The sequence below is a fragment of the Carassius auratus genome, unplaced genomic scaffold, assembly GCF_003368295.1.
Source record: "Carassius auratus strain Wakin unplaced genomic scaffold, ASM336829v1 scaf_tig00022400, whole genome shotgun sequence".
Lineage (NCBI taxonomy): Eukaryota > Metazoa > Chordata > Actinopteri > Cypriniformes > Cyprinidae > Carassius > Carassius auratus.
The window spans coordinates 169,996-189,252 of record NW_020525181.1 but is presented as its reverse complement, the minus strand read 5'-3'; the positions used below and the strand labels follow the sequence as shown (position 1 = coordinate 189,252).

The window sequence follows — 19,257 nt, the reverse complement described above, 5'->3', positions numbered from 1 at the left end:
CAGGCCGCACTGGATGCGGAGAACCCGCGTGGAGACGGAGAAGCGCCAAGCGCAGGAGACAGATCAGAGGGCAGGAAAAAAGACTCGTCTCTGCACCAGATGAGTGCCATGCACCATCGTTGTCTGATATGTTCAGTGGAATTCTGCAAGAAAGTGCCTCAAATAATAATAATACGTTGGCTATTTTGTTCTTATACACACACACAAACATATATACATACATAATATCAGATTGTAGCCATATTTATGCTAGATTTTCTGCTAGATTTCTGCTTTAATTTGATAAAAATGTTTATTTATGCCCTGGCCCTATTTAAATACACTCTCTCAAATATTTCTCAAATGTCAGGCAGATGACAAGCTCAACTGCTCAACAGCTAGATGGTTAACTGTCTGAAGTCCCCATCCCCAGAAGTGACAACCCTCTTGCCTATACTGGAGAACTGATGCACTTTCTAGTCCTACAGAGAACAATTTCAAATGCACTTTGTTTTTATGAGAGAACTGTTCATTTAAAACCTTAATTTATGCAATTGCAATGTCTTAATTTTAGTAAAGTTAGTACAAGGTCATAGCAATAAATGCAATGGTACTAATAATTGGCATAATTTCTTTCGGTGTTTCGGTTTCGGTTTTCGGCCTTGGTTTTCTCTTTTTCGGTTTTCGGTATCGGCCAAGAATTTTCATTTCGGTGCATCCCTAGTCTCTATTTATGTTATCTATTTTATTTCTTCAAAATGTGTTTCTAAAAAAATCAATTGTTAAATACTTTTGCAGTCACCATAAATGTCTAAAAAAGTCATGGAAAGTCAAGACACAAAATGAGTCAAATATTCAGCACAATTAAACTGTAACTTTACACACTGATTTTGCTCTACAGCAGATAACTTAAAAAAAAAATCAAGGTGTGAAATCTATCATTCATGTTCATCAGGTGCTCATTCAGTGTCAGTGATGGAGGGAGATTCTGTCACTTTAAACACTGACGTTACTGAGATACCTGAAGACTGTGACATAGCCTGGAAATTTGGAACGGAAAGGTCTCTCATAGCTAAAATCAGCACTGAGAAACAAACCTTCTTCACGTTTAACAATACTGAGAGATTCAGAGACAGGCTGAAGCTGGACGATCAAACTGGATCTCTGACCATCACAAACACCAGAACTGAACAGACTGGACTGTATGAACAACAGATGAGTGGAGCTAAACTGACATCAAAAACATTCAGTGTTTCTGTCTACGGTGAGTAGAGATCATTTGTTCTACCAGAAAGACTCGGGAGATAAAATGATGTACGAAGCATACTTCTATTGACAACTCAGCAAGCATGATTATAAATTTCTTTGGCGGAAGGCCCCGTCCATGGTTCGTAATCCGAGGGTAGCGAATCTGCATTTCCTGCCTGAAGACGAAGGCAGGGGCGCAGCCGACCCCCCTGGAAGGTAAGGACAGGACCATCCTGGTGGTGGTTGGGAGGGTGGAGGTTGTTATCCCGTCGGCATCTGCGGATTCAAACATGTGTAAGTACGATCTTTTATACCAAAATATAAAGACGTGATTGGATAATGATGAAGGAAATTACTGACGACGTAATTGAGTCTTCCTGGCAGAACTTAGGCTAAAGCTTTCATTTCTGTCTTTTACATATTCTTACTTTATAGTTCGAGGTGACAGATCAAACACTTACTCAACACTGAACTGAAAATAAAATGTTCTAAATAAAGATGTTCTTCATCCTCATCATCTTCAGAGCAGAATTGTTATCCGGTGTGTTTAAGCTCTAGTCTGTTCAGTCAGTGTTTGTTTAGTCTGATAGTTGTGTACGTGTGTCTTCCTTCCTTCCCTTCCAAGTGTGGAGTTACCCTGTGTGTTGAATTTAATAAATGCCAGACATCAGAGGATCAGTTAGAATCTTAGAGTCTTCTCTTCAGTGTCTGTTGTGAGAGAGTTCAAATCAAAGCAGTTTGTGATATCCGGTTCGCGAACGAATCATTCGATGTAACCGGATCTTTTTGAACCAGTTTACCAAATAAAACTGAAACGTTTTAAATGGTTCGCGTCTCCAATAAGCATTAATCCACAAATAAATTAAGCTTTTAACTTTTTTAATGTGGCTGACACTCTCTCTGAGTTCAAACAAACCAATATTCCGGAGTAATTCATTGACTCAAACAGTACACTGACTGAACTGCTGTGAAGAGAACTGAAGATGAACACCGAGCCGAGCCAGATAATGAACAAAAGGTTCACCCCTCTGCATGCTCGCGGACTACTCTTCGTCACCCTCCTGGGTGCTCACGGGTTTCTCTTCAACGTCCCGCACCTGGGTCCTCGCGAGTTTCTCTTCAACGTCAAGCTCCTGGGTGCTCGCGAGTTTCTCTTCAACGTCAAGCTCCTGTGTGCTCGCGAGTTTCTCTTCAACGTAAAGCTCCTGCATGCTCATGGGTTTCTCTGGAATGACACGCTCCTGCGTTCTCGCGGGTTTCTCTTCAACGACACCCTCCTCCTGCGTTCTCGCAGGTTCTCTTCAACGACACCCTCCTCCTGCGTTCTCGCAGGTTTCTCTTCAACGACATGCCCCTGCGTAAGCATAAGATGAATATGTAAATATGTGCTGTGCAATTTTCTCTCAATAGCAGAATAAATAGAAAAAAATAACAGTGCTGAGGATACCCGGGTACGCGACCCATTGCAGGACTCTATTGATGGGTACCATTTTCCGCTATATGCCTACTTGACTGCTCTGTACCAACCTTAACTTCTATTGTTCAATCTAATACACAACCAAATAATTAACCTTTTATTCCTAATTTGACAAGTTTTATAAGAAGTCCATCCTTCCACAGCATATCATATGCTTTTTCAACGTCAAAGAACACAGCAATTACACTTTCCTTATTAGTTTGTGCTTTCCTTACTCCTGCTTCTAAGCACAAAACAGAAACCATTGTTCCCGACACCCTTACGAAATCCAGACTGATAAGCTGAAGAGAGACCCTTACTTTCCATATAGTAACTTAACCTATCTGTTACCATCCTTTCCATGATTTTCCCTAATTGTGATGTTAAAGCTATAGGTCTATAACTTGACGGGTCTAAAGCTTTCTTACCAGGTTTGAGTATTGGGACTATCACTGCCTGTTTCCATTCAAGTGGGATTCTACCTTCATTCCATATCATATTGATCAGCCTAAATAAAGCTCTCATATGCCCTAGCATGCTATAACATTTAGCATCTTTCCTTAGTGTTGATTGTCGCGCATTTAGGATAGCCCTTTTTAATTCAAGCATAATAAAAGGCAGGTCCATATCTCCTCCTGGTGCAAATCTACTTTCTTTCATTCCAGGGTTTTCCAACAATGTCTGATTCCTATACTGGTTATCTATTGTGTATACAGTACATTTTGTGCCCTATTGTAGTTAATTAAAGTTTCCAGTGTGTGATGAGCTTTAAGCTAACTAAATGCTTTATTTCTTCTTATAACTGCTATTCTACAGCTCTCATTCCACCACGGCACACTTTTTCCCTGTTTGTTTTCTGTACTTTTTGGAATCGTTTCTTCTGCTGTTTCTATAATGGTTGCAACTACTACACTATTCATCTCCTCCACGTCTGTTATATCTCTACTCAGTATTTCCACACACTTAATCTCACAATTTTTTTTGAAATGTCTGCCTTATGTCTAATTTCCACCTTGGTATTTTCACTTCCTCATCCTGGTGTACCTCTATGCCAATCCTAGTTATTTTTGGGTAGTGATCACTACCCACTGTTGACCTACCTTTTAATTCCCACGCACTAATTCCTGCAATTCCAATTGACACTAGTGTTAGATCAATAGCACTTTCTGTATTACTTGTACTATTATACCGTTTGGCCTTTCCATCATTAATACACACCAACTCCTTAACATCTAAAAATTTCTCTACTTACAATCCATTTATATCTGTTTTTACTTCCCCACAATGTACTGTGTGCATTAAAGTCTCCACATACCATTATTTTTCCCTGCATCGATCCACAAACTAATTCCAACATATCAGTACTTAATTTAATGCAAGGGTTGTAAAAATACAGACTATTTTTATACTGTTTTGCCCTGACCATACTTCAATTACAACAGATTCATGCTCTTTTCCTTCACTAATAACATTATATCTTACATCACTTTTAACAAAAGTTGCTACACCTCCACCTTTTCCTGCTTCTCTATCTCTCCTGAAGTATATCCGTACAAAACAATGTCCAATTGTGGTTGTAACCATGTTCCTTGCACACATATTACACGAGGTCTATCTGCTAAATCTGAGACAAAACTATTGACTTCCTGTCCATTTGCTATAAGGCTTCTGGAGTTCCATTGCAATAAAGTTAATACAGAGAGCCACCAACCCATGTCTGCGAGCTTGTACTTCCTGCCACTGTCATTTCTTCCACTACCTCACAGCTAAGCCCTTTTACTTATAGATTTTTTTTTTTTGCTGATTTAACTATTATTTTGATCTTTTCTGTTTTCCTGTCTGCCTGTGCCGAGCAGTTTATCACCTCAACCATAAACAAGACAAATTCATTTTTGCCCATAACTAACAAATCCTCCTTTGCCTCAATTGTCTCACACTTCCCACAAGACCCACTTTTATGTTCTTTGAGATCTGGTTTTGATCTTTTCCTTTCTTTACAGCTTCTGTGTAAGTTATTCCTTGCAGGGATCTCACTCGTTGCACCTCCATTGCCCTCATGCTAGCTTCACATCCACGGTAGGCTGAACTGTGCTCCCCTCCACAGTTACAGAATTTAAGCTTTACTCCTTCTCCACATTCTCCATACTCATACTCACCTAAACACTTACTGCATCTTTGTTTGCCATATCTTTGGCACTTAAAACATCTCAGTGGGGGAGGGATGTATGGCCTTACTTCGTAGCTCATGTTAACCTATATATACCTTACTTGGAAGTCTTGCTTCATCCAACTTAATTATTAAAGACAGGCTATCGCACTTCTCCCCATTTCTGGTTGTTCTAAGGTGTTTTACCTCCAGCACTTTTGCCCCATTACACTGTCTCTGATTTGATCTTCTGTGACATTTACCGGTATTCCTGTGATAACCCCTCGAATCAATGCCTTGTTTCCAGTCAAGATGCACTTTATTCTCTTGCCATCTATTCTGTTCAGTTCTATAGCTTTCTCTTGTGTTTTATTCCTACAAAAAATCAGCAGTGCTCCACTTCTTAATACTTTTGCATTTTTAACCTTTAACCATTTTTTATCGACTTTGTTAACTGAATCAGATTCCATTTGGGTCATTCTACAGAAACGTCCACATTTGGTATGGCAAGATCTCTTAAAATTTATTTCTTTTTCTAACATTTAAACTTAGACCACATTATTAGATTACCCTTTGGCTTTATGAGTACACATAAATTACAGCTTAATGATTTTTTATTTTTTGTGTGCATGTATTTAAAGACCGCATACACCATTTTTTTGTCACTGGTGTTACCTTACTTCTTTAGCGATATTAAAGGTGTTTATGAAATTTTTTTTTTTTTTTTTTTTCAGCACATGCAGTCAGAGGTACAGAAAATTAATGATGATCTAACTAATACGGTGATTATGTTTTATTTATTTTAATTAGGTTTGTTAAAAGTGTGACTGAATGATGTTAGTTCAATTGCACAACCATGTATTTGCTATAACAATGAAAATATTTGAAAAAAAGGTTTTAAACAAGCAATAATACAATCATTTAAAGCTTAACTCTTAAGTGCAGCAGAATTCAATGAATTTAAAATGATCATTATGCCACATATGACAGATTTTATTTAATGTGAAAGAAAAAAAACAGTAACACCAGTGACACAACAAATCACCAGTGACATACATAACATATACAAATGACTTATTTCATAAGAACTGAAATCAGAGTTAGAAAAATATCATAGACAACATTTTAACTTAACATTTTAACTTCATTTCTTCACCATTTCATATCTTTGTTTCTAACCGATGATCTTGTCTTTCAGTTTCTCTATTTCCCTTTGTTTCCTTTGTGCATCTCTCCTATGTTTTCTCCTCCCTTGTTGTAGTTGTCTGTAAAGCAAAATATTTTCTTGAAAAAAAGTTCTCACTCATTTAACCCTAGCTTGAGTGTGTGTGAGAGATAGAGAGAGTGTGTGTGTGAGAGAGTGAGCGAGAGAGAGTGCTCTTGTTTCTGTATCATATCAGGACACAACTCTGTATAATGACATGGGTATGACACAGGTATTACAAGGAGAGGGTGACTTATGAGGACATAACCCTTGTCCCTATTTTTCAAAATGCATATAAATCATACAGAATGAGATTTTTTGAGAAATTAAAAATGCAGAAAGTTTCCTGTGAGGGTTAGGGTTAGGGGTAGGGTTGGTGAATGGCGATAGAATATACAGTTTCTACAGTATAAAAACCATTACACCTATGGGATGAACACACTTTACACAAAAACAAACGTGTGTGAGCGAGAGAGTGAGTATGAGTGCGTGTGTGAGAGTGTGTGTGTGTGTGTGTGTGAGAGAGAGAGAGAGAGAGAGTGTGTTTGTGAGTGAGTATGAGTGTGTATGTGGAGGTACTGAATGCTATGCATTTTTATATCTCTTTCACCATTTATTTCTGTATTTGTAACAGTTCAGTTTGTACCTTGAAATGCTGGGTGATCTATCTGGTGATGATGGGGGGGGGGGGGGGGGGGGTGTCAATGCTCCTGCACTGACTCTTTGCCTGCATCTTTGCTGACGGGCCCTCCATGCCTTTCGCTCATATCTCTTCTCCCTTTCACTCAAATTACTTACTCTCTTTCTTTTTTGTGTGTCAATGTCATGGACATAGCTCTGTTTCCTTTCCTGCAAATACTCTGCTCTGCATCCCTACGCTTTCTGTATAGTCGCTGTTTCTCAGCTGCGCTCAGTTTAGCCATACCCTCAATTTAGAAATACATGACCAAAGGAGGATTAACAATGACAAAGAAAAGTTAGAATCACAATTTTAGTGCTATTTTATGCAAAATAACTAAATGAATAGCTTTGAACAAAGTTTATCTATAAAAGGGAGTCACTGGTGTTACTGATCTTCACTGGTGTTACCCATAAGGAAGGTGACACCAGTGACAGTAACACCAGTGACAATTTTCATGAAAACTGCATTTTACAAAATGGCTGCTGCAAGGTATCAAACCACATGTTGTCAATCATGGTGTACTCACTAAATTAAGTAGTTTAATCCATTTGTATTCTAGTTTTTTACAATGCCCAAACAATAAAAGAGGTCATACCAGTGACTTCAACTAAAAGCTTCATATGAAATCATGAGATAAATGAGAAGATTTCTGATAATTGAAAAGAGACAGTGGACTTACCATGGGCTTCTCTTCATAGATCTCCAGAAAATTGGAAGAAGAAAGTCGAGTGATGTCATCAGCGTGATTGTTATTTCAAAATAAGAGCTTTTTTGTTAAATGGTAACACCAGTGACACAACTCCAGGGGACCACTACTTTCATTATATATTTTATAATATTTATTTAGCATTTTGTTTTTTAATGTAATTTACATCATATATTTTATAGTTATGGGCACATGGTTGTATTTTAAATGGAAGAAAACACTGTTTTTGACCTCAAAATAAAGCATTTTCCCTCTGTACATGACTGTGGGGACGAGCACTTCTGTGGTGCTTGGAATTCTAATTAATTAATAAAAATTAAATATTGCCACATTGATGGCTCAAGAAAGTGTAATTGTTCAAATAACATATTGTTTCATTTTTAAATATAAAAAAATTGTAAACCTAAATTGTTTTTCAAGTGTAATATTTCTGTAAAGGCTAGGGACAGAAAAATGGACATTTCCGTAGAATGACCCATTTACCAAACGATGACCCCTCCTGAGATGGTTTCATGATCACTTAATATTCTTCGTCTTGTTGTTTATTTGCTATTGTCTTACTTTGTTCACTATCTGTTTCATCTATATTATGTTACTTTCTCCTTTTTTTCAGTTTTCTTGACCGCATTACATTCCAAACACTCCTATCTATCCTGCCTTCTTCTTCAAATCCCATCTCACTTCCTGTCTCCTCACTTCCTTTCTGCCATCTCCTGCCCAGTCACAGTCTAGCTGTTGCCGACCAACCAGCGTCAAGCCAGGAAAACCGAGTCTCTATTCACATTTTTACTTACGAATGTCTGATTTCAACGGATTGAACAGAATAAATCAGCTGGAAAGACTTCCTTGTCAAATAAGGAGGAGCCCAAGTGCCACACCTACCTATTGCATAATCACTACAGACCAATAGTAGCTCAAAGCAAGCATAAAAAAAAAAAAGAAAAAAAAAAGACATTTGTTTAAAATTACATCACACCAGTTCACTTTAAGTATATTGGGGCCTTAACAGTTCTCAGTTCTGCACATTCATAGGTTTTTACAGACAGACAGATTTTGTACATAGTATCTCACCAGTTCATGATCATTGCGCTGCCTCCTTTTTCCTGTACGAACAATAAATTATACTTTGGTCAATTAGGATAAAAGTATTTTAAAGCCTCTGTTTTTTATTTTATTTTTTACAATAAATCTCATTATTCCAGCTTTTCAAATCAACTGTATCCAATACTTGCCATTTTGTCTTGCTTGATTAGAGCTCCAGCAGTAACAGTAAATGACACCAGCAGCTGCAACCAGCAGAACAGAAACAACAACAGCAGCTACAGCAGCAGATGAACCTGAAACAGCTAAAGAAAGACAGTCATTATTACTAGAGGTGGACTGATAAACAACTTTATTAGTACTTCTGACCAATATTTAGTAGAAAGTTGTATGACATTGATTTATTTGATAAGGTGGCATCTGGTGGGTGTGTAAGGAACATTCAACTGAGACTGCCTTGCTCTCAGTTGTTGAAGCTCTAAGACTGGCAAGAGCAGAATCCAAATCTTCAGTACTTATCCTGCTTGATCTGTCCGCTGCTTTTGACACGGTTAATCACCAGATCCTCCTATCAACCCTACTGGCAAATGGCATCTCTGGAACCACACTTCAATGGTTTGAGTCTTACCTATCAGATAGGTCCTTCAAAGTATCTTGGAGAGATGAGGTGTCCAAGTCTCAACATCTAACTACTGGGGTGCCTCAGGGCTCAGTTCTTGGACCACTTCTCTTCTCTGTCTACATGGCATCATTAGGTTCTGGCATTCAGAAACATGGCTTTTCATACCACTGCTATGCTGATGACACTCAGCTCTACCTCTCATTCCATCCTGATGATCCAATGGTAGCTATTCGCATCTCAGCTTGTCTAACAGACATTTCTTTCTGGATGATGGACCATCACCTTCAACTCAACCTTGCCAAGACAGAACAGCTTGTGATTCCAGCAAACCCATCGTTCCATCACAATTTCACCATCAAGTTAGGCACATCAACCATAACTCCTTCAAAATCAGCTAGAAGCCTTGGAGTTCTGATTGATGGTCAGCTGACTTTCTCAGATAACATTGCTGAAACTGTCCAATCCTGCAGATCTGCATGCTGCACAACTCCTTGTTCAAGCTCTTGTTCTGTCCAGGCTGGACTATTGCAATGCCCTCTTGGCAGGTCTTCCAGCCAATTCTATCAAACCTTTACAATTAATTCAGAACGCGGCAGCGAGATTCATTTTTAATGAGCCAAAAAGAAAACACGTCACACCTCTGTTTATCAATTTGCACTGGCTTCCAATAGCTGCTCGCATAAAATTCAAGGCATTGAACTACCACTGGCTCTACACCCATTTACCTAAATTTGTTACTTCAGACTTATGTGCCTCTAGAAGCTTGCGTTCTGCAAGTCAACATCGCTTGATTGTGCCATCCCAAAGAATCACAGAGTCACTTTTACGGACTTTTGTATTAAATGTTCCCTCCTGGTGGAATGACCTACATTACTCAATCCGAGCAGCTGAGTCCTTAGCCATCTTCAAGAATCGGCTTAAAACACATCTCTTCCATCTTTATTTGACCCTCTAACTTTAACACTCACTATTCTAATTCTATTCTTTAAAAAATCTAACTACCTTTCTAATCTTTTTGTATTCTATTTTCTTTTCATTTATTATGCAATTGTATATGTATGTGTGTGTGTATGTGTAAAGACCTCTAACTAGCTTGCTCTATTCTTTTATTTTTTATTCTATCTGTTTTCTTTTTATTTATTATATTAGTTAAAATCCCATGCTACGTGTACTGTGTTAACCTAACTGAGACTTGTTATAGCACTTATATATCATTGCTCTTTTTGTTGTTTTTGATTGCTTCCACTGTCTTCATCTGTAAGTCGCTTTGGATAAAAGCGTCTGCTAAATGTTAATGTAAATGTAAGGAACAGCAGATAAAACAGCAACAAGAAACAGCAGAAAAACTGACTAATATTATGATTTTATTTAATAATTTATTTGTTTTGTATTAACAATAGACTTTTACAATTTCAAAATTCATTATCTAAAAGTTTCAAAATGTATGAGGTGACAAAAACTCATGATAGATTAGATTTCAGCTTAATATATGTTGAATCAAAGCTCACTTCTTCAAACAAGCCACAACAAAAACATTTAATGAGACAATTTAAATCTATCTGTTTTCTAAAACTGTTCAAGTGAAAAAGCACTGAATGATTTCATTGATACTCACCAGTGACACTAACGTTGTATGTCTTTATGATGCTGAATCTGCTGCTGATGATCTGTAGTTCATAAAGTCCAGAGTCTGTGTTTGTGATGTTTGTGATGGTCAGAGATCCAGTCTGATGATCCAGCTTCAGTCTGTCTCTGAATCTCTCAGTTCCTTCATTACACTCAACATCTGTGCAGGTCTTATTGGGATCTCCACTGATTTGAGCGATGCGAGTGTCATTAAAATACCACATCTTTAAATCATTTGGGTTTTTTACTGCATCAGAATCTAAAGTGACAGATTCTCCCTCCTTCATTGACTTTCTCTTCATTTTATCTCGTTGAGCAGCAGAAACACCTGAAACACAAACCAACAGCTGCTGGAGGATCTTTTGGGGGAAACATCACATAAGATTAAAGAACTGAGTATAATATGTAAGTAATAAAACATGTCCTCTTGACTTCATCTGGAAAGCAACATTTATTAACATTTTATGCTATTAAAGAGATTTGAAACTAAATACTTTGCACTCTGGATTCCTGGTGGGAGAGGAACACATACTGACTGCGAAATAAGAGACGGATTTAAAAAGATGATCAGCAGATGGTAAATGAAAAATATATAAATAACAAATAAAATAAAATAAAATCTTGTAACTTCAAATTTCGGTAAATTACACTTTAACAGTAATGTGGTTTTAAGTAAATCATCTATATGCTGTATATAAATAAATAAATAAAATCACATCTAAATGTCACTGCAAAGTGATAAATAAGAATATATTAATGACGTGACATATAAGAGTAATTTTTAAACATGACTCACCATGGACAGCAACACTAAAGATATTTTCACTGTCCATTTTGCTGCTGTGTATCAGTAATTTATATTCTCCAGAGTCTGTGTTTGTGATGTTTGTGATGGTCAGAGATCCAGTCTGATGATCCAGCTTCAGTCTGTCTCTGAATCTCTCATCACACTGATCATCTGTACAGATCTTACTCTGATCTCCAGTGATTTCAGCGATGAGAATGTCATTAAAATACCATTTGATTCTCTCTTGTTGGTTTGTCTTAACATCAGTGTATAGAGTGACTGAATCTCCCTCCATCGCTGACACTTCATCAATATCAACACCAGATGCTCCTGCAGAAGAAATTAATTACTATTTTTAACCAATTCACCATTTCTTCACCATGAATGAAGATTCTTTGAAATAAAACTGCTCTGTTCCACCGCAGTTGACACCATTAATGTAAATCTTTGCCTTGATGAGAATACTACAGTAAAATAACACACAGTGGCGTACCGCACATCTTATGTCCCCCGGCAAAGAACGAGATGGGGCCCCTCCCACCAGCAGTGATGTCATGTACAAAGTTATTGTGCACTTGCTGCAAGTATACTATTGAGCCCGTCTCTCCCATTTATATACTGGCTGATTAATCAGTCATGAATGTGGTGAATTATCATTGCATTGATGCATTTCATGTAGGCTAATGGCCAACATGTTTTAGTTAAAACACGGTACTACACAAGACTCGCTAACTGTAAAAAAAGAAATAAATAAATAAAAAATTATACAAGCAAAATTCATGTCTTTCAGTATATGAAGGGCAAATTCGTCAGTGAACTGTTCAAGCGTTTGCCGTTGAAACAGTGAAGCGCAGCTGTGGATCAGGGCACAAAAACATAAATATATTTCACAGATTAACAAAACAAAAGGAAAAAAAAAGTGCTGAGTTTCAATTCATTTTGACGCAATCTAACATTCATTATGAGGCGGAAAGCCGCTCCCTATTTTGTAAAAGTTTACAGTTATCATTCTTTATTATTATTATCATCATCATTTTTATTTTGCCAAGTCTTTACAGTGATGAATGATGTCTTGCTTGTATGACCAACGAGCGTTGGTATCTGACTACTGTATATTACGAATAACAGTTGGGAAAACAATGCAGTGATCGCACTGGCGCCTCATGTGCTCACACAACATTTGTGCTATCTTGACATCTCAGCCTGTTTATTATCAAAACAAAACACATACAAAGAAACATATAAAAGACCAGAGCATCACTGTGTGCTGTTATAGCCTTTGTAGAGGACAGGTTGTGTTGCGAATATGGAAGCCTTTGGATTTGTGCCGAACGAGAGGTAGCCTTTAGTTTCCCTTTAAATTAATTTGTATAAAAATAAAACATTTTAATTCATAAAAGTAAATCATGAGAACATGAACTCCCGCAGTGTTGCCAACTTCTTTTAGTGGAAAGTAGCTAAACCCCGCCTGAAAAGTCGCTAAATGTCGCTAGATGACATCATGCGCTAATTAGCATATTTATGACGTAAGCGCGTCGTATTGTATTTCCTCCCTATGCTCACATGGCCTACTGCATTTTAATTCAGCCAAATTCTCAATAAACTGTTTTTATTACTATATTTTAATGTTTTGTTTTCAGACAATGGAATGAATATTATAATGACTGAAATGTTATTATAATGACTGACTTATGTTTGTGATAGTTGTTCACGAAGCTCTTGTATGTCCTGAGTAGTTAAACACAGTTATCCAGCATCTCCTGCATATTTGAATACATTCCAGCAGCAGTGGTGGTCAGTAACAGAGTAGCTTTACTTCATTACTGTACTTACTAATTTTCAAGAATCTGTTTACTGGAGTATTTTTATTTTGAGTAACTTTTACTTTCCACGTTCTCCACATTCTACTAGCTACATTCCAAAGGAGAAGATAGTACTTATTACTTCACTACATTTTATAAAACATATCGTTACTCCTTATAATATATCATTAAATCGGATAGCAAATCGCACCAAACGATTCGTTTACGAATTAGAATGATTCGATTGCAGCTGTTCTAGAGTCGACAACTCACTGATTTAAATGAAACGTTTAAGGTGTGAGTCTTCATTGAACTGAATAAGAACCGGAGGATCTTGTGAGCATGTGTGCGACTGATGCTGCTAAAAGTTATTAATGTCGAATTTTAGGATTAACTAGAATTAAAAGTTAGTGAACTAACTTTGATGTTGGCTTGGCCATGGGGCAAAAGAACCACAGTACTTGTGTGCCCAACATTCTTGAGCTGCCCCGCTGCAAAAAAATAAATAAATAAAAAAATAAAAAACCTGTAATATTTTTTTTCCATGGTCCCTTGCTGTTTTCTTTTTTAATAAAAAGCCTAGGCTATGATAATAGCTACGGCAGGGTTGTCTAGCTGGATGCGAAATAAGTCATGCCTATTTTTCTCATGTTTGCCATTTCACAGTCCTGTCACCGTCGCGTTGTGGGCAACGACACACAAGATAACTGAAACAATGCAGTTTAAATCAAGGTGATCATAAGGGGTCCAAGCACAATGGTTTGTATAGATGATGCAGTTACACAATGGACATGTATCTTTTCAAGTATGAGTCCTTTTGTGAGTACTATTATATGCACAACATGAAAATAGATAACTATCATAGTGTCCCTTCTTCACTTTTTCAGTAATGTGTGATAACTTGATAAAAATAATTAGTATTATATACTACATAACTACTATATTGGGTTTTATGAAAGTTTATAAAACAATTATGAATATTTTTTATGACTTTTTTATTTATGCACATAAATGAAACATTTTCAAGTCTTTGAACAGATGAGGTGTGCTATATCTTTTCTTACTGATTGGACTTACAGTTTTCATAAAAATAAATATTAAAAATCATAAAAATCCCTTAGACTTTAATTGACAGGATGTTCAGATGAGCCAAGCTCCAAATCCCATTAGACTCAATCAAACTTTGCTTCTATGAACTATTTCTAATCAATTTAAACTCATTCAAACTCATGTAATATTTCAAATGTATTTATGTGCATAAATAAAACATTTATAAATATTCATTTTTTTAATAAACTTCAATAAGGCCCAATATAGTAATAATGCAAAAACTACAATCTCCTAAATACCATTCAATTTGATCTTATTTTAATAGTACTGACAACATATTTCTCAAGTTATCACACATTACTGAAAATTAAAGAAGGGACACTAACTAAAAGGTTTGCTTTTGGTGTTAAATCGGAAGGATTTAAACTAAAAAAAAAAATGAATTAGTTATAGTGTATGCGGTTTTCTTTAATTTGTTAAATCTGGTTAATGAATATGCAAATTTAGTCTTAAGTTTCTTGGATAAATGTTTTGTTTTAGAGGGTAAGTGTGAAGTAGCTGTAGGAGGAAGAGAGGTATTTACAAAAGGTATGTTGATGAAAGTATATATGGATGGAGGACACTTTTCCAGGAAGAGGGACACACAGAATGATTCACTGGAAAATACATTATGTGAAGAAAGACTAGTGCAAGTGCAGATATTGTGGGATTAAGTAAGTAGATGAATGTATATGGCAAGTATTTTGTATTAATTACATTATTACATGATTTCTTGTTTGACTATTAATCAAGTTATGGCAAGAGTGAAATGTGTAACCTTATGTGCGCTTATGAGATATTAAAGAATCCTGTTCTACCCTGTATTTATTTTCCTCAAAATTAATGTCCACATATTACGTGTGTGTATCCAAATGTAATGATAAGACACTCGCCAGTGCTAGAAAGCCTTGAATTTGAAGTTCTCTGTGTATGTGTCTGTACAGGAGAAGGTCAGACAGTCCCAGGACAAACGATCAACTGCCAGTGTCCAGCGTATCAGATATACGTCTTTGGAGAGTTTATCTAGGTTTTGGAACCAATCATAATTTTGTTGACTTATGTACTGACACAATTAGTATCCTCTGTCAGGGTATAACTGTGGTTGATTTTGAGTTGTACGGGGGGCGGCCTACTAACTCCGTCGAGAGTATTGAAGCTGACTTCTGCTGATGAAATTGCAAACTATTTTCTTCAAGTAAAATTATTATTATTTAATGAACTTATCTCTGACTCCTGGTCTTCATTGCCAAATATCAAACAAAATATTTAAGTTTGTTTTTGTTAATTTAAAATAGCACTGCATAGTCTTCACTGTAAAATAAAATACACAATCAAACCAAAATGTATCCAGACACCTTCAACATTTCTCATATTATCACAGTTTATTTGCTGTAGTTTAGAATTTGGTAATAAAATATGACAATAACTCAGAACAAATTCATCTTGATAATTTCGGATAACTTTGATGAAAAGATATGTAATGGAATCAACCAAAACTTCAGACAACTATCAGTATGACAATATTTACACAACTATCAATACTTTGTTGAACAGTTACCGAGCAAGCAATGCTTAATTTTGTTCAGTCTGTGGTGTGAAAAGGTTGCATTAGCAATTAAAGAAAGAAACACTTAAGCAAAACATGGGCAGGTCCTTAATTATTTTTTTTTTTTAAATCAATTTCAGTGGTAGCCTACAGTATGAAGAATTTTTGGGTATAATATTTCACAAATCACTATTTTGCCATACTCACTTACATAAATGAACTAGCGGCCTGCACCCACTAGTAAAACAATTCTATCTGATTTTTGGATTGACTTTGGATAAATTCTTCTACTACAAGGTAATTCAATCAAGAGCAGTGAGTGATTTACTTTCATACATTAAAGACACTGACAGCAGAGCTAGTAAATTAGACGCGGTCCCTTTAAGAGACAAACGCATCCATTATAATGATACACATCCGATTTTTTTGCAACTCTTTACTTTCACTTGAGACATAACCACATACTTTTTCGAACACACTTTCCAAGACGGGTATTTCGACATATTTTGTATGTATTTGTTGTCAGTACAAAAGCAAGAAGACTTTGAGACGCGTCTCTGCTTGCTCCCTGAACACCAGAACACTGCGTTGCTGAATTGAGCTCTTTCGCTTTTCGCTCTTTTTTTTCTGTTTATTTAAACTGCGATTTGTATTTGTTCGTTCAGGTGCAGGAGGACGTGAACGTCCTGAACGAGAGCTCGGTTCAGTGTTGCTGTCCGTGAGACGCGGCTCTCTCTCACACACCGAACACAGCGCGAGTCACCAGCTGCTCAGTTCAGCTTTCCCGCAGCGCGGGGTTGAAGCCAACTTGATGTGTTGAATGCTCGGAGCATGTTATAAAACGTATTCTTAAAATACACATTTCTGTTTTAATAAATGCTCATATTAAATCATAGCATAACACACAAGTAGGTACAAAAATAATCAGTGATGCATATGCGACCATTTTGGTCGCAGTGTTCCTGCTTTACCATGCAGCGCTGAGCAATCAATCATTTATATAAACACTCATTTTCATGTGTATAATATATTCTTATATTATTCTGTTTTAATGTGAAAGGCTGTAAATTCTCTGTGGACTTCAAGTGTTCAGAGAAATACATCGCGAGCTCGCGGACAGTTGGCTGCCGCGAATATATCATGTTATTACTTTAAACAGTTCAGGAACATCTGAATTTAGCTCTTGGTGTGGTCTAACGGGTAGGTTGCGTGCGATCGCCGTAAAAATATTTTTAAAAGGTCTTAAATAAGAATAAATTTGCTCGTTGTGAGCTCAGTGGAGAAAGCTAACCAGCAGTGATTCTTGTCTAGTATTTCTGACTCCTCTCTGCCCAGAACTTAATTATTAATGAGCCCTAACCCCTGTAATAATCAGATATGTTGGTTTAGCTTGTCAGTTTGAAGGAAATTGTATTATTTACTTTATTTTTAACCGATTTTAAAGTGAAACCAAGCCAGACTCCTCCTCCTGTCACGGGTATTGCAACAGTAGGACCGCGATTTTTCTCAGACAATGGTTGCCAATGGTCGGCTCGGTGTTCATCTTCAGTTCTCTCTTCACATCAGTTTAGTCAGTGTACTGTTTGAGTAAATGAATTACTCCGGGATATTGGTTTGTTTGAACTTAGAGGGAGTATCAGCCACATTAAAAAAGTTAACAGCTTAAGTTATTTGTGGATTAATGCGTATTAGAGATGCGAACCGTTTAAAACGATTCAGTTCGATTTGGTGAACTGAATGATTCCTTCGCGAACCGGATATCCAGCTGCTTTGATTTTAACTCTCTCTCACACAGACACGGAAGAGAAGACAATGCTGAATAAAGTCGTTGTTTTTGCTATTTTTGGACCAAAATGTATTTTCAATGCTTCAAAAAATTCCAACGGACCCTCTGATGTCACATGGACTACTTTGATGATGTTTTTCTTACCTTTCTGGACATGGACAGTATACCGTACACACAGCTTCAATGGAGGGACTGAGAGCTCTCGGACTAAATCCAAAATATCTTAAACTGTGTTTTAAAGATAAAAGGAGGCCTTACATGTTTGGAACAGCATAAGGGTGAGTTATTAATGACATCATTTTCATTTCATTTTTGGGTGAACTAACCCTTTAAGTTATTTTGCATAAAAAAATCGAGTATTTTTGTACTTTCACTTGAGTAAAATTGAAAAAGGAGTACTTTTACTGGAGTAATATTTCATGTATCTGTACTTTTACTCAACTTGATTTGTGTACTATGTCCTCCACTGTGCAGCAGTGACTGTATGATTTTAAAATCCATCTTCATACTGAAGACAATTGAAGGACTCACAGACAAATATTACAGATTCAGTGAAAACATTCAGTAGGCTAATACTGACAAAAAAATCACAACTATATAAAGTGGCATTCTCCAATATGGTCATGGTTTTCAGCTACTGTAGCTTCATCACAGAGCCTTATTTTTTACTCAGGCTGTTTATTGCGGATTTTGCTCTGCTGCTGATGAGTGACGCGATGATCATTATGCGGAGCAATATAGGCTTCTTCATCGATCTGTCTAGTATTTACAGAACACAGAATACTGTCAATACAGAAGAACAATAATGTTCCTGCATGATGGGTTCGTCATTGGCACAGTAGTCCGTTATGCCAGATAAACTCAGCCCTGACGCAGACGTAGACCACATCTTTTGTTGTGCACACGAGCATCCTACGCATGGTAGCCTACTGTTTTGAATGAAAACACGGCTTTAACCGCAAATTTTCGGATAACACATGTAACACAAGTCGTCAGAACACTGGAAGAGAGAGAAAAGCCTAAATATCTTACCATGGCCGAGAAAACACCAGAATAATAAAGGCGAAACAAAGAGAAGCTTCATTTTTTCCAGGTTTAAAAAAAATAAATAAACCATATTTTGATACATAATAGCGCAATGTTGTTTCTCTATATTAAACCCGAAGCCAATTGTGCAGTCGTATTATTATTATGGTTTTACGGTGTTTGGCTTTCAGCTTATTAGAGCATTGCCAGCAGTGAAAAGTGAAAATGTTATTTGGTAGGCTCCTTACGCACCGCAGCGCGATGACGTGAGACGTGCCGCACGACCAGTGCTGTTTAAATGCTGCTTGATGGTGATAATAGCCTACAACATAAACACTGTTGGGTTCGATCGTCTAAATTTGAAGGCTTTTGAGCAGAAAACGTTATGAATATAGTTAACTATATTATACTGTAGTTTGACCTGAAATTAATATCACGTGAAACCTTGTTATTTATTTGTTTATGTTATTACGTGAAACCGTGTGATCGATATGTAACAACATGACCTCAT

The 19,257-nt window shown here is 36.8% G+C and overlaps 1 protein-coding gene across 4 annotated transcripts; it reads right to left on the bottom strand.

The window, feature by feature from the left end:
- Positions 1 to 676: 676 nt before the first annotated feature.
- Positions 677 to 18,986, bottom strand: LOC113077358 (uncharacterized). Of its 4 annotated transcripts, XR_003281310.1 has the most exons (7): positions 18,753 to 18,986; positions 11,507 to 11,827; positions 10,700 to 11,038; positions 8,654 to 8,767; positions 8,493 to 8,524; positions 2,252 to 2,581; positions 1,453 to 1,503 (listed from the first exon to the last, which is right to left on the bottom strand). XR_003281310.1 is itself a non-coding variant. In XM_026249768.1 (6 exons), the coding sequence occupies exons 1-6, from the start codon at positions 18,847 to 18,849 to the stop codon at positions 1,489 to 1,491; spliced, it is 918 nt and encodes a 305-aa protein (XP_026105553.1). In that variant the 5' UTR covers positions 18,850 to 18,986; the 3' UTR covers positions 677 to 1,488. The 4 variants fall into 4 exon arrangements, 3 of the variants coding, with proteins under 3 accessions (XP_026105553.1, XP_026105551.1, XP_026105552.1); XM_026249768.1 differs by lacking the exon at positions 2,252 to 2,581 and having other exon boundaries at positions 677 to 1,503; XM_026249766.1 differs by lacking the exon at positions 1,453 to 1,503 and having other exon boundaries at positions 2,122 to 2,581.
- Positions 18,987 to 19,257: the final 271 nt, after the last annotated feature.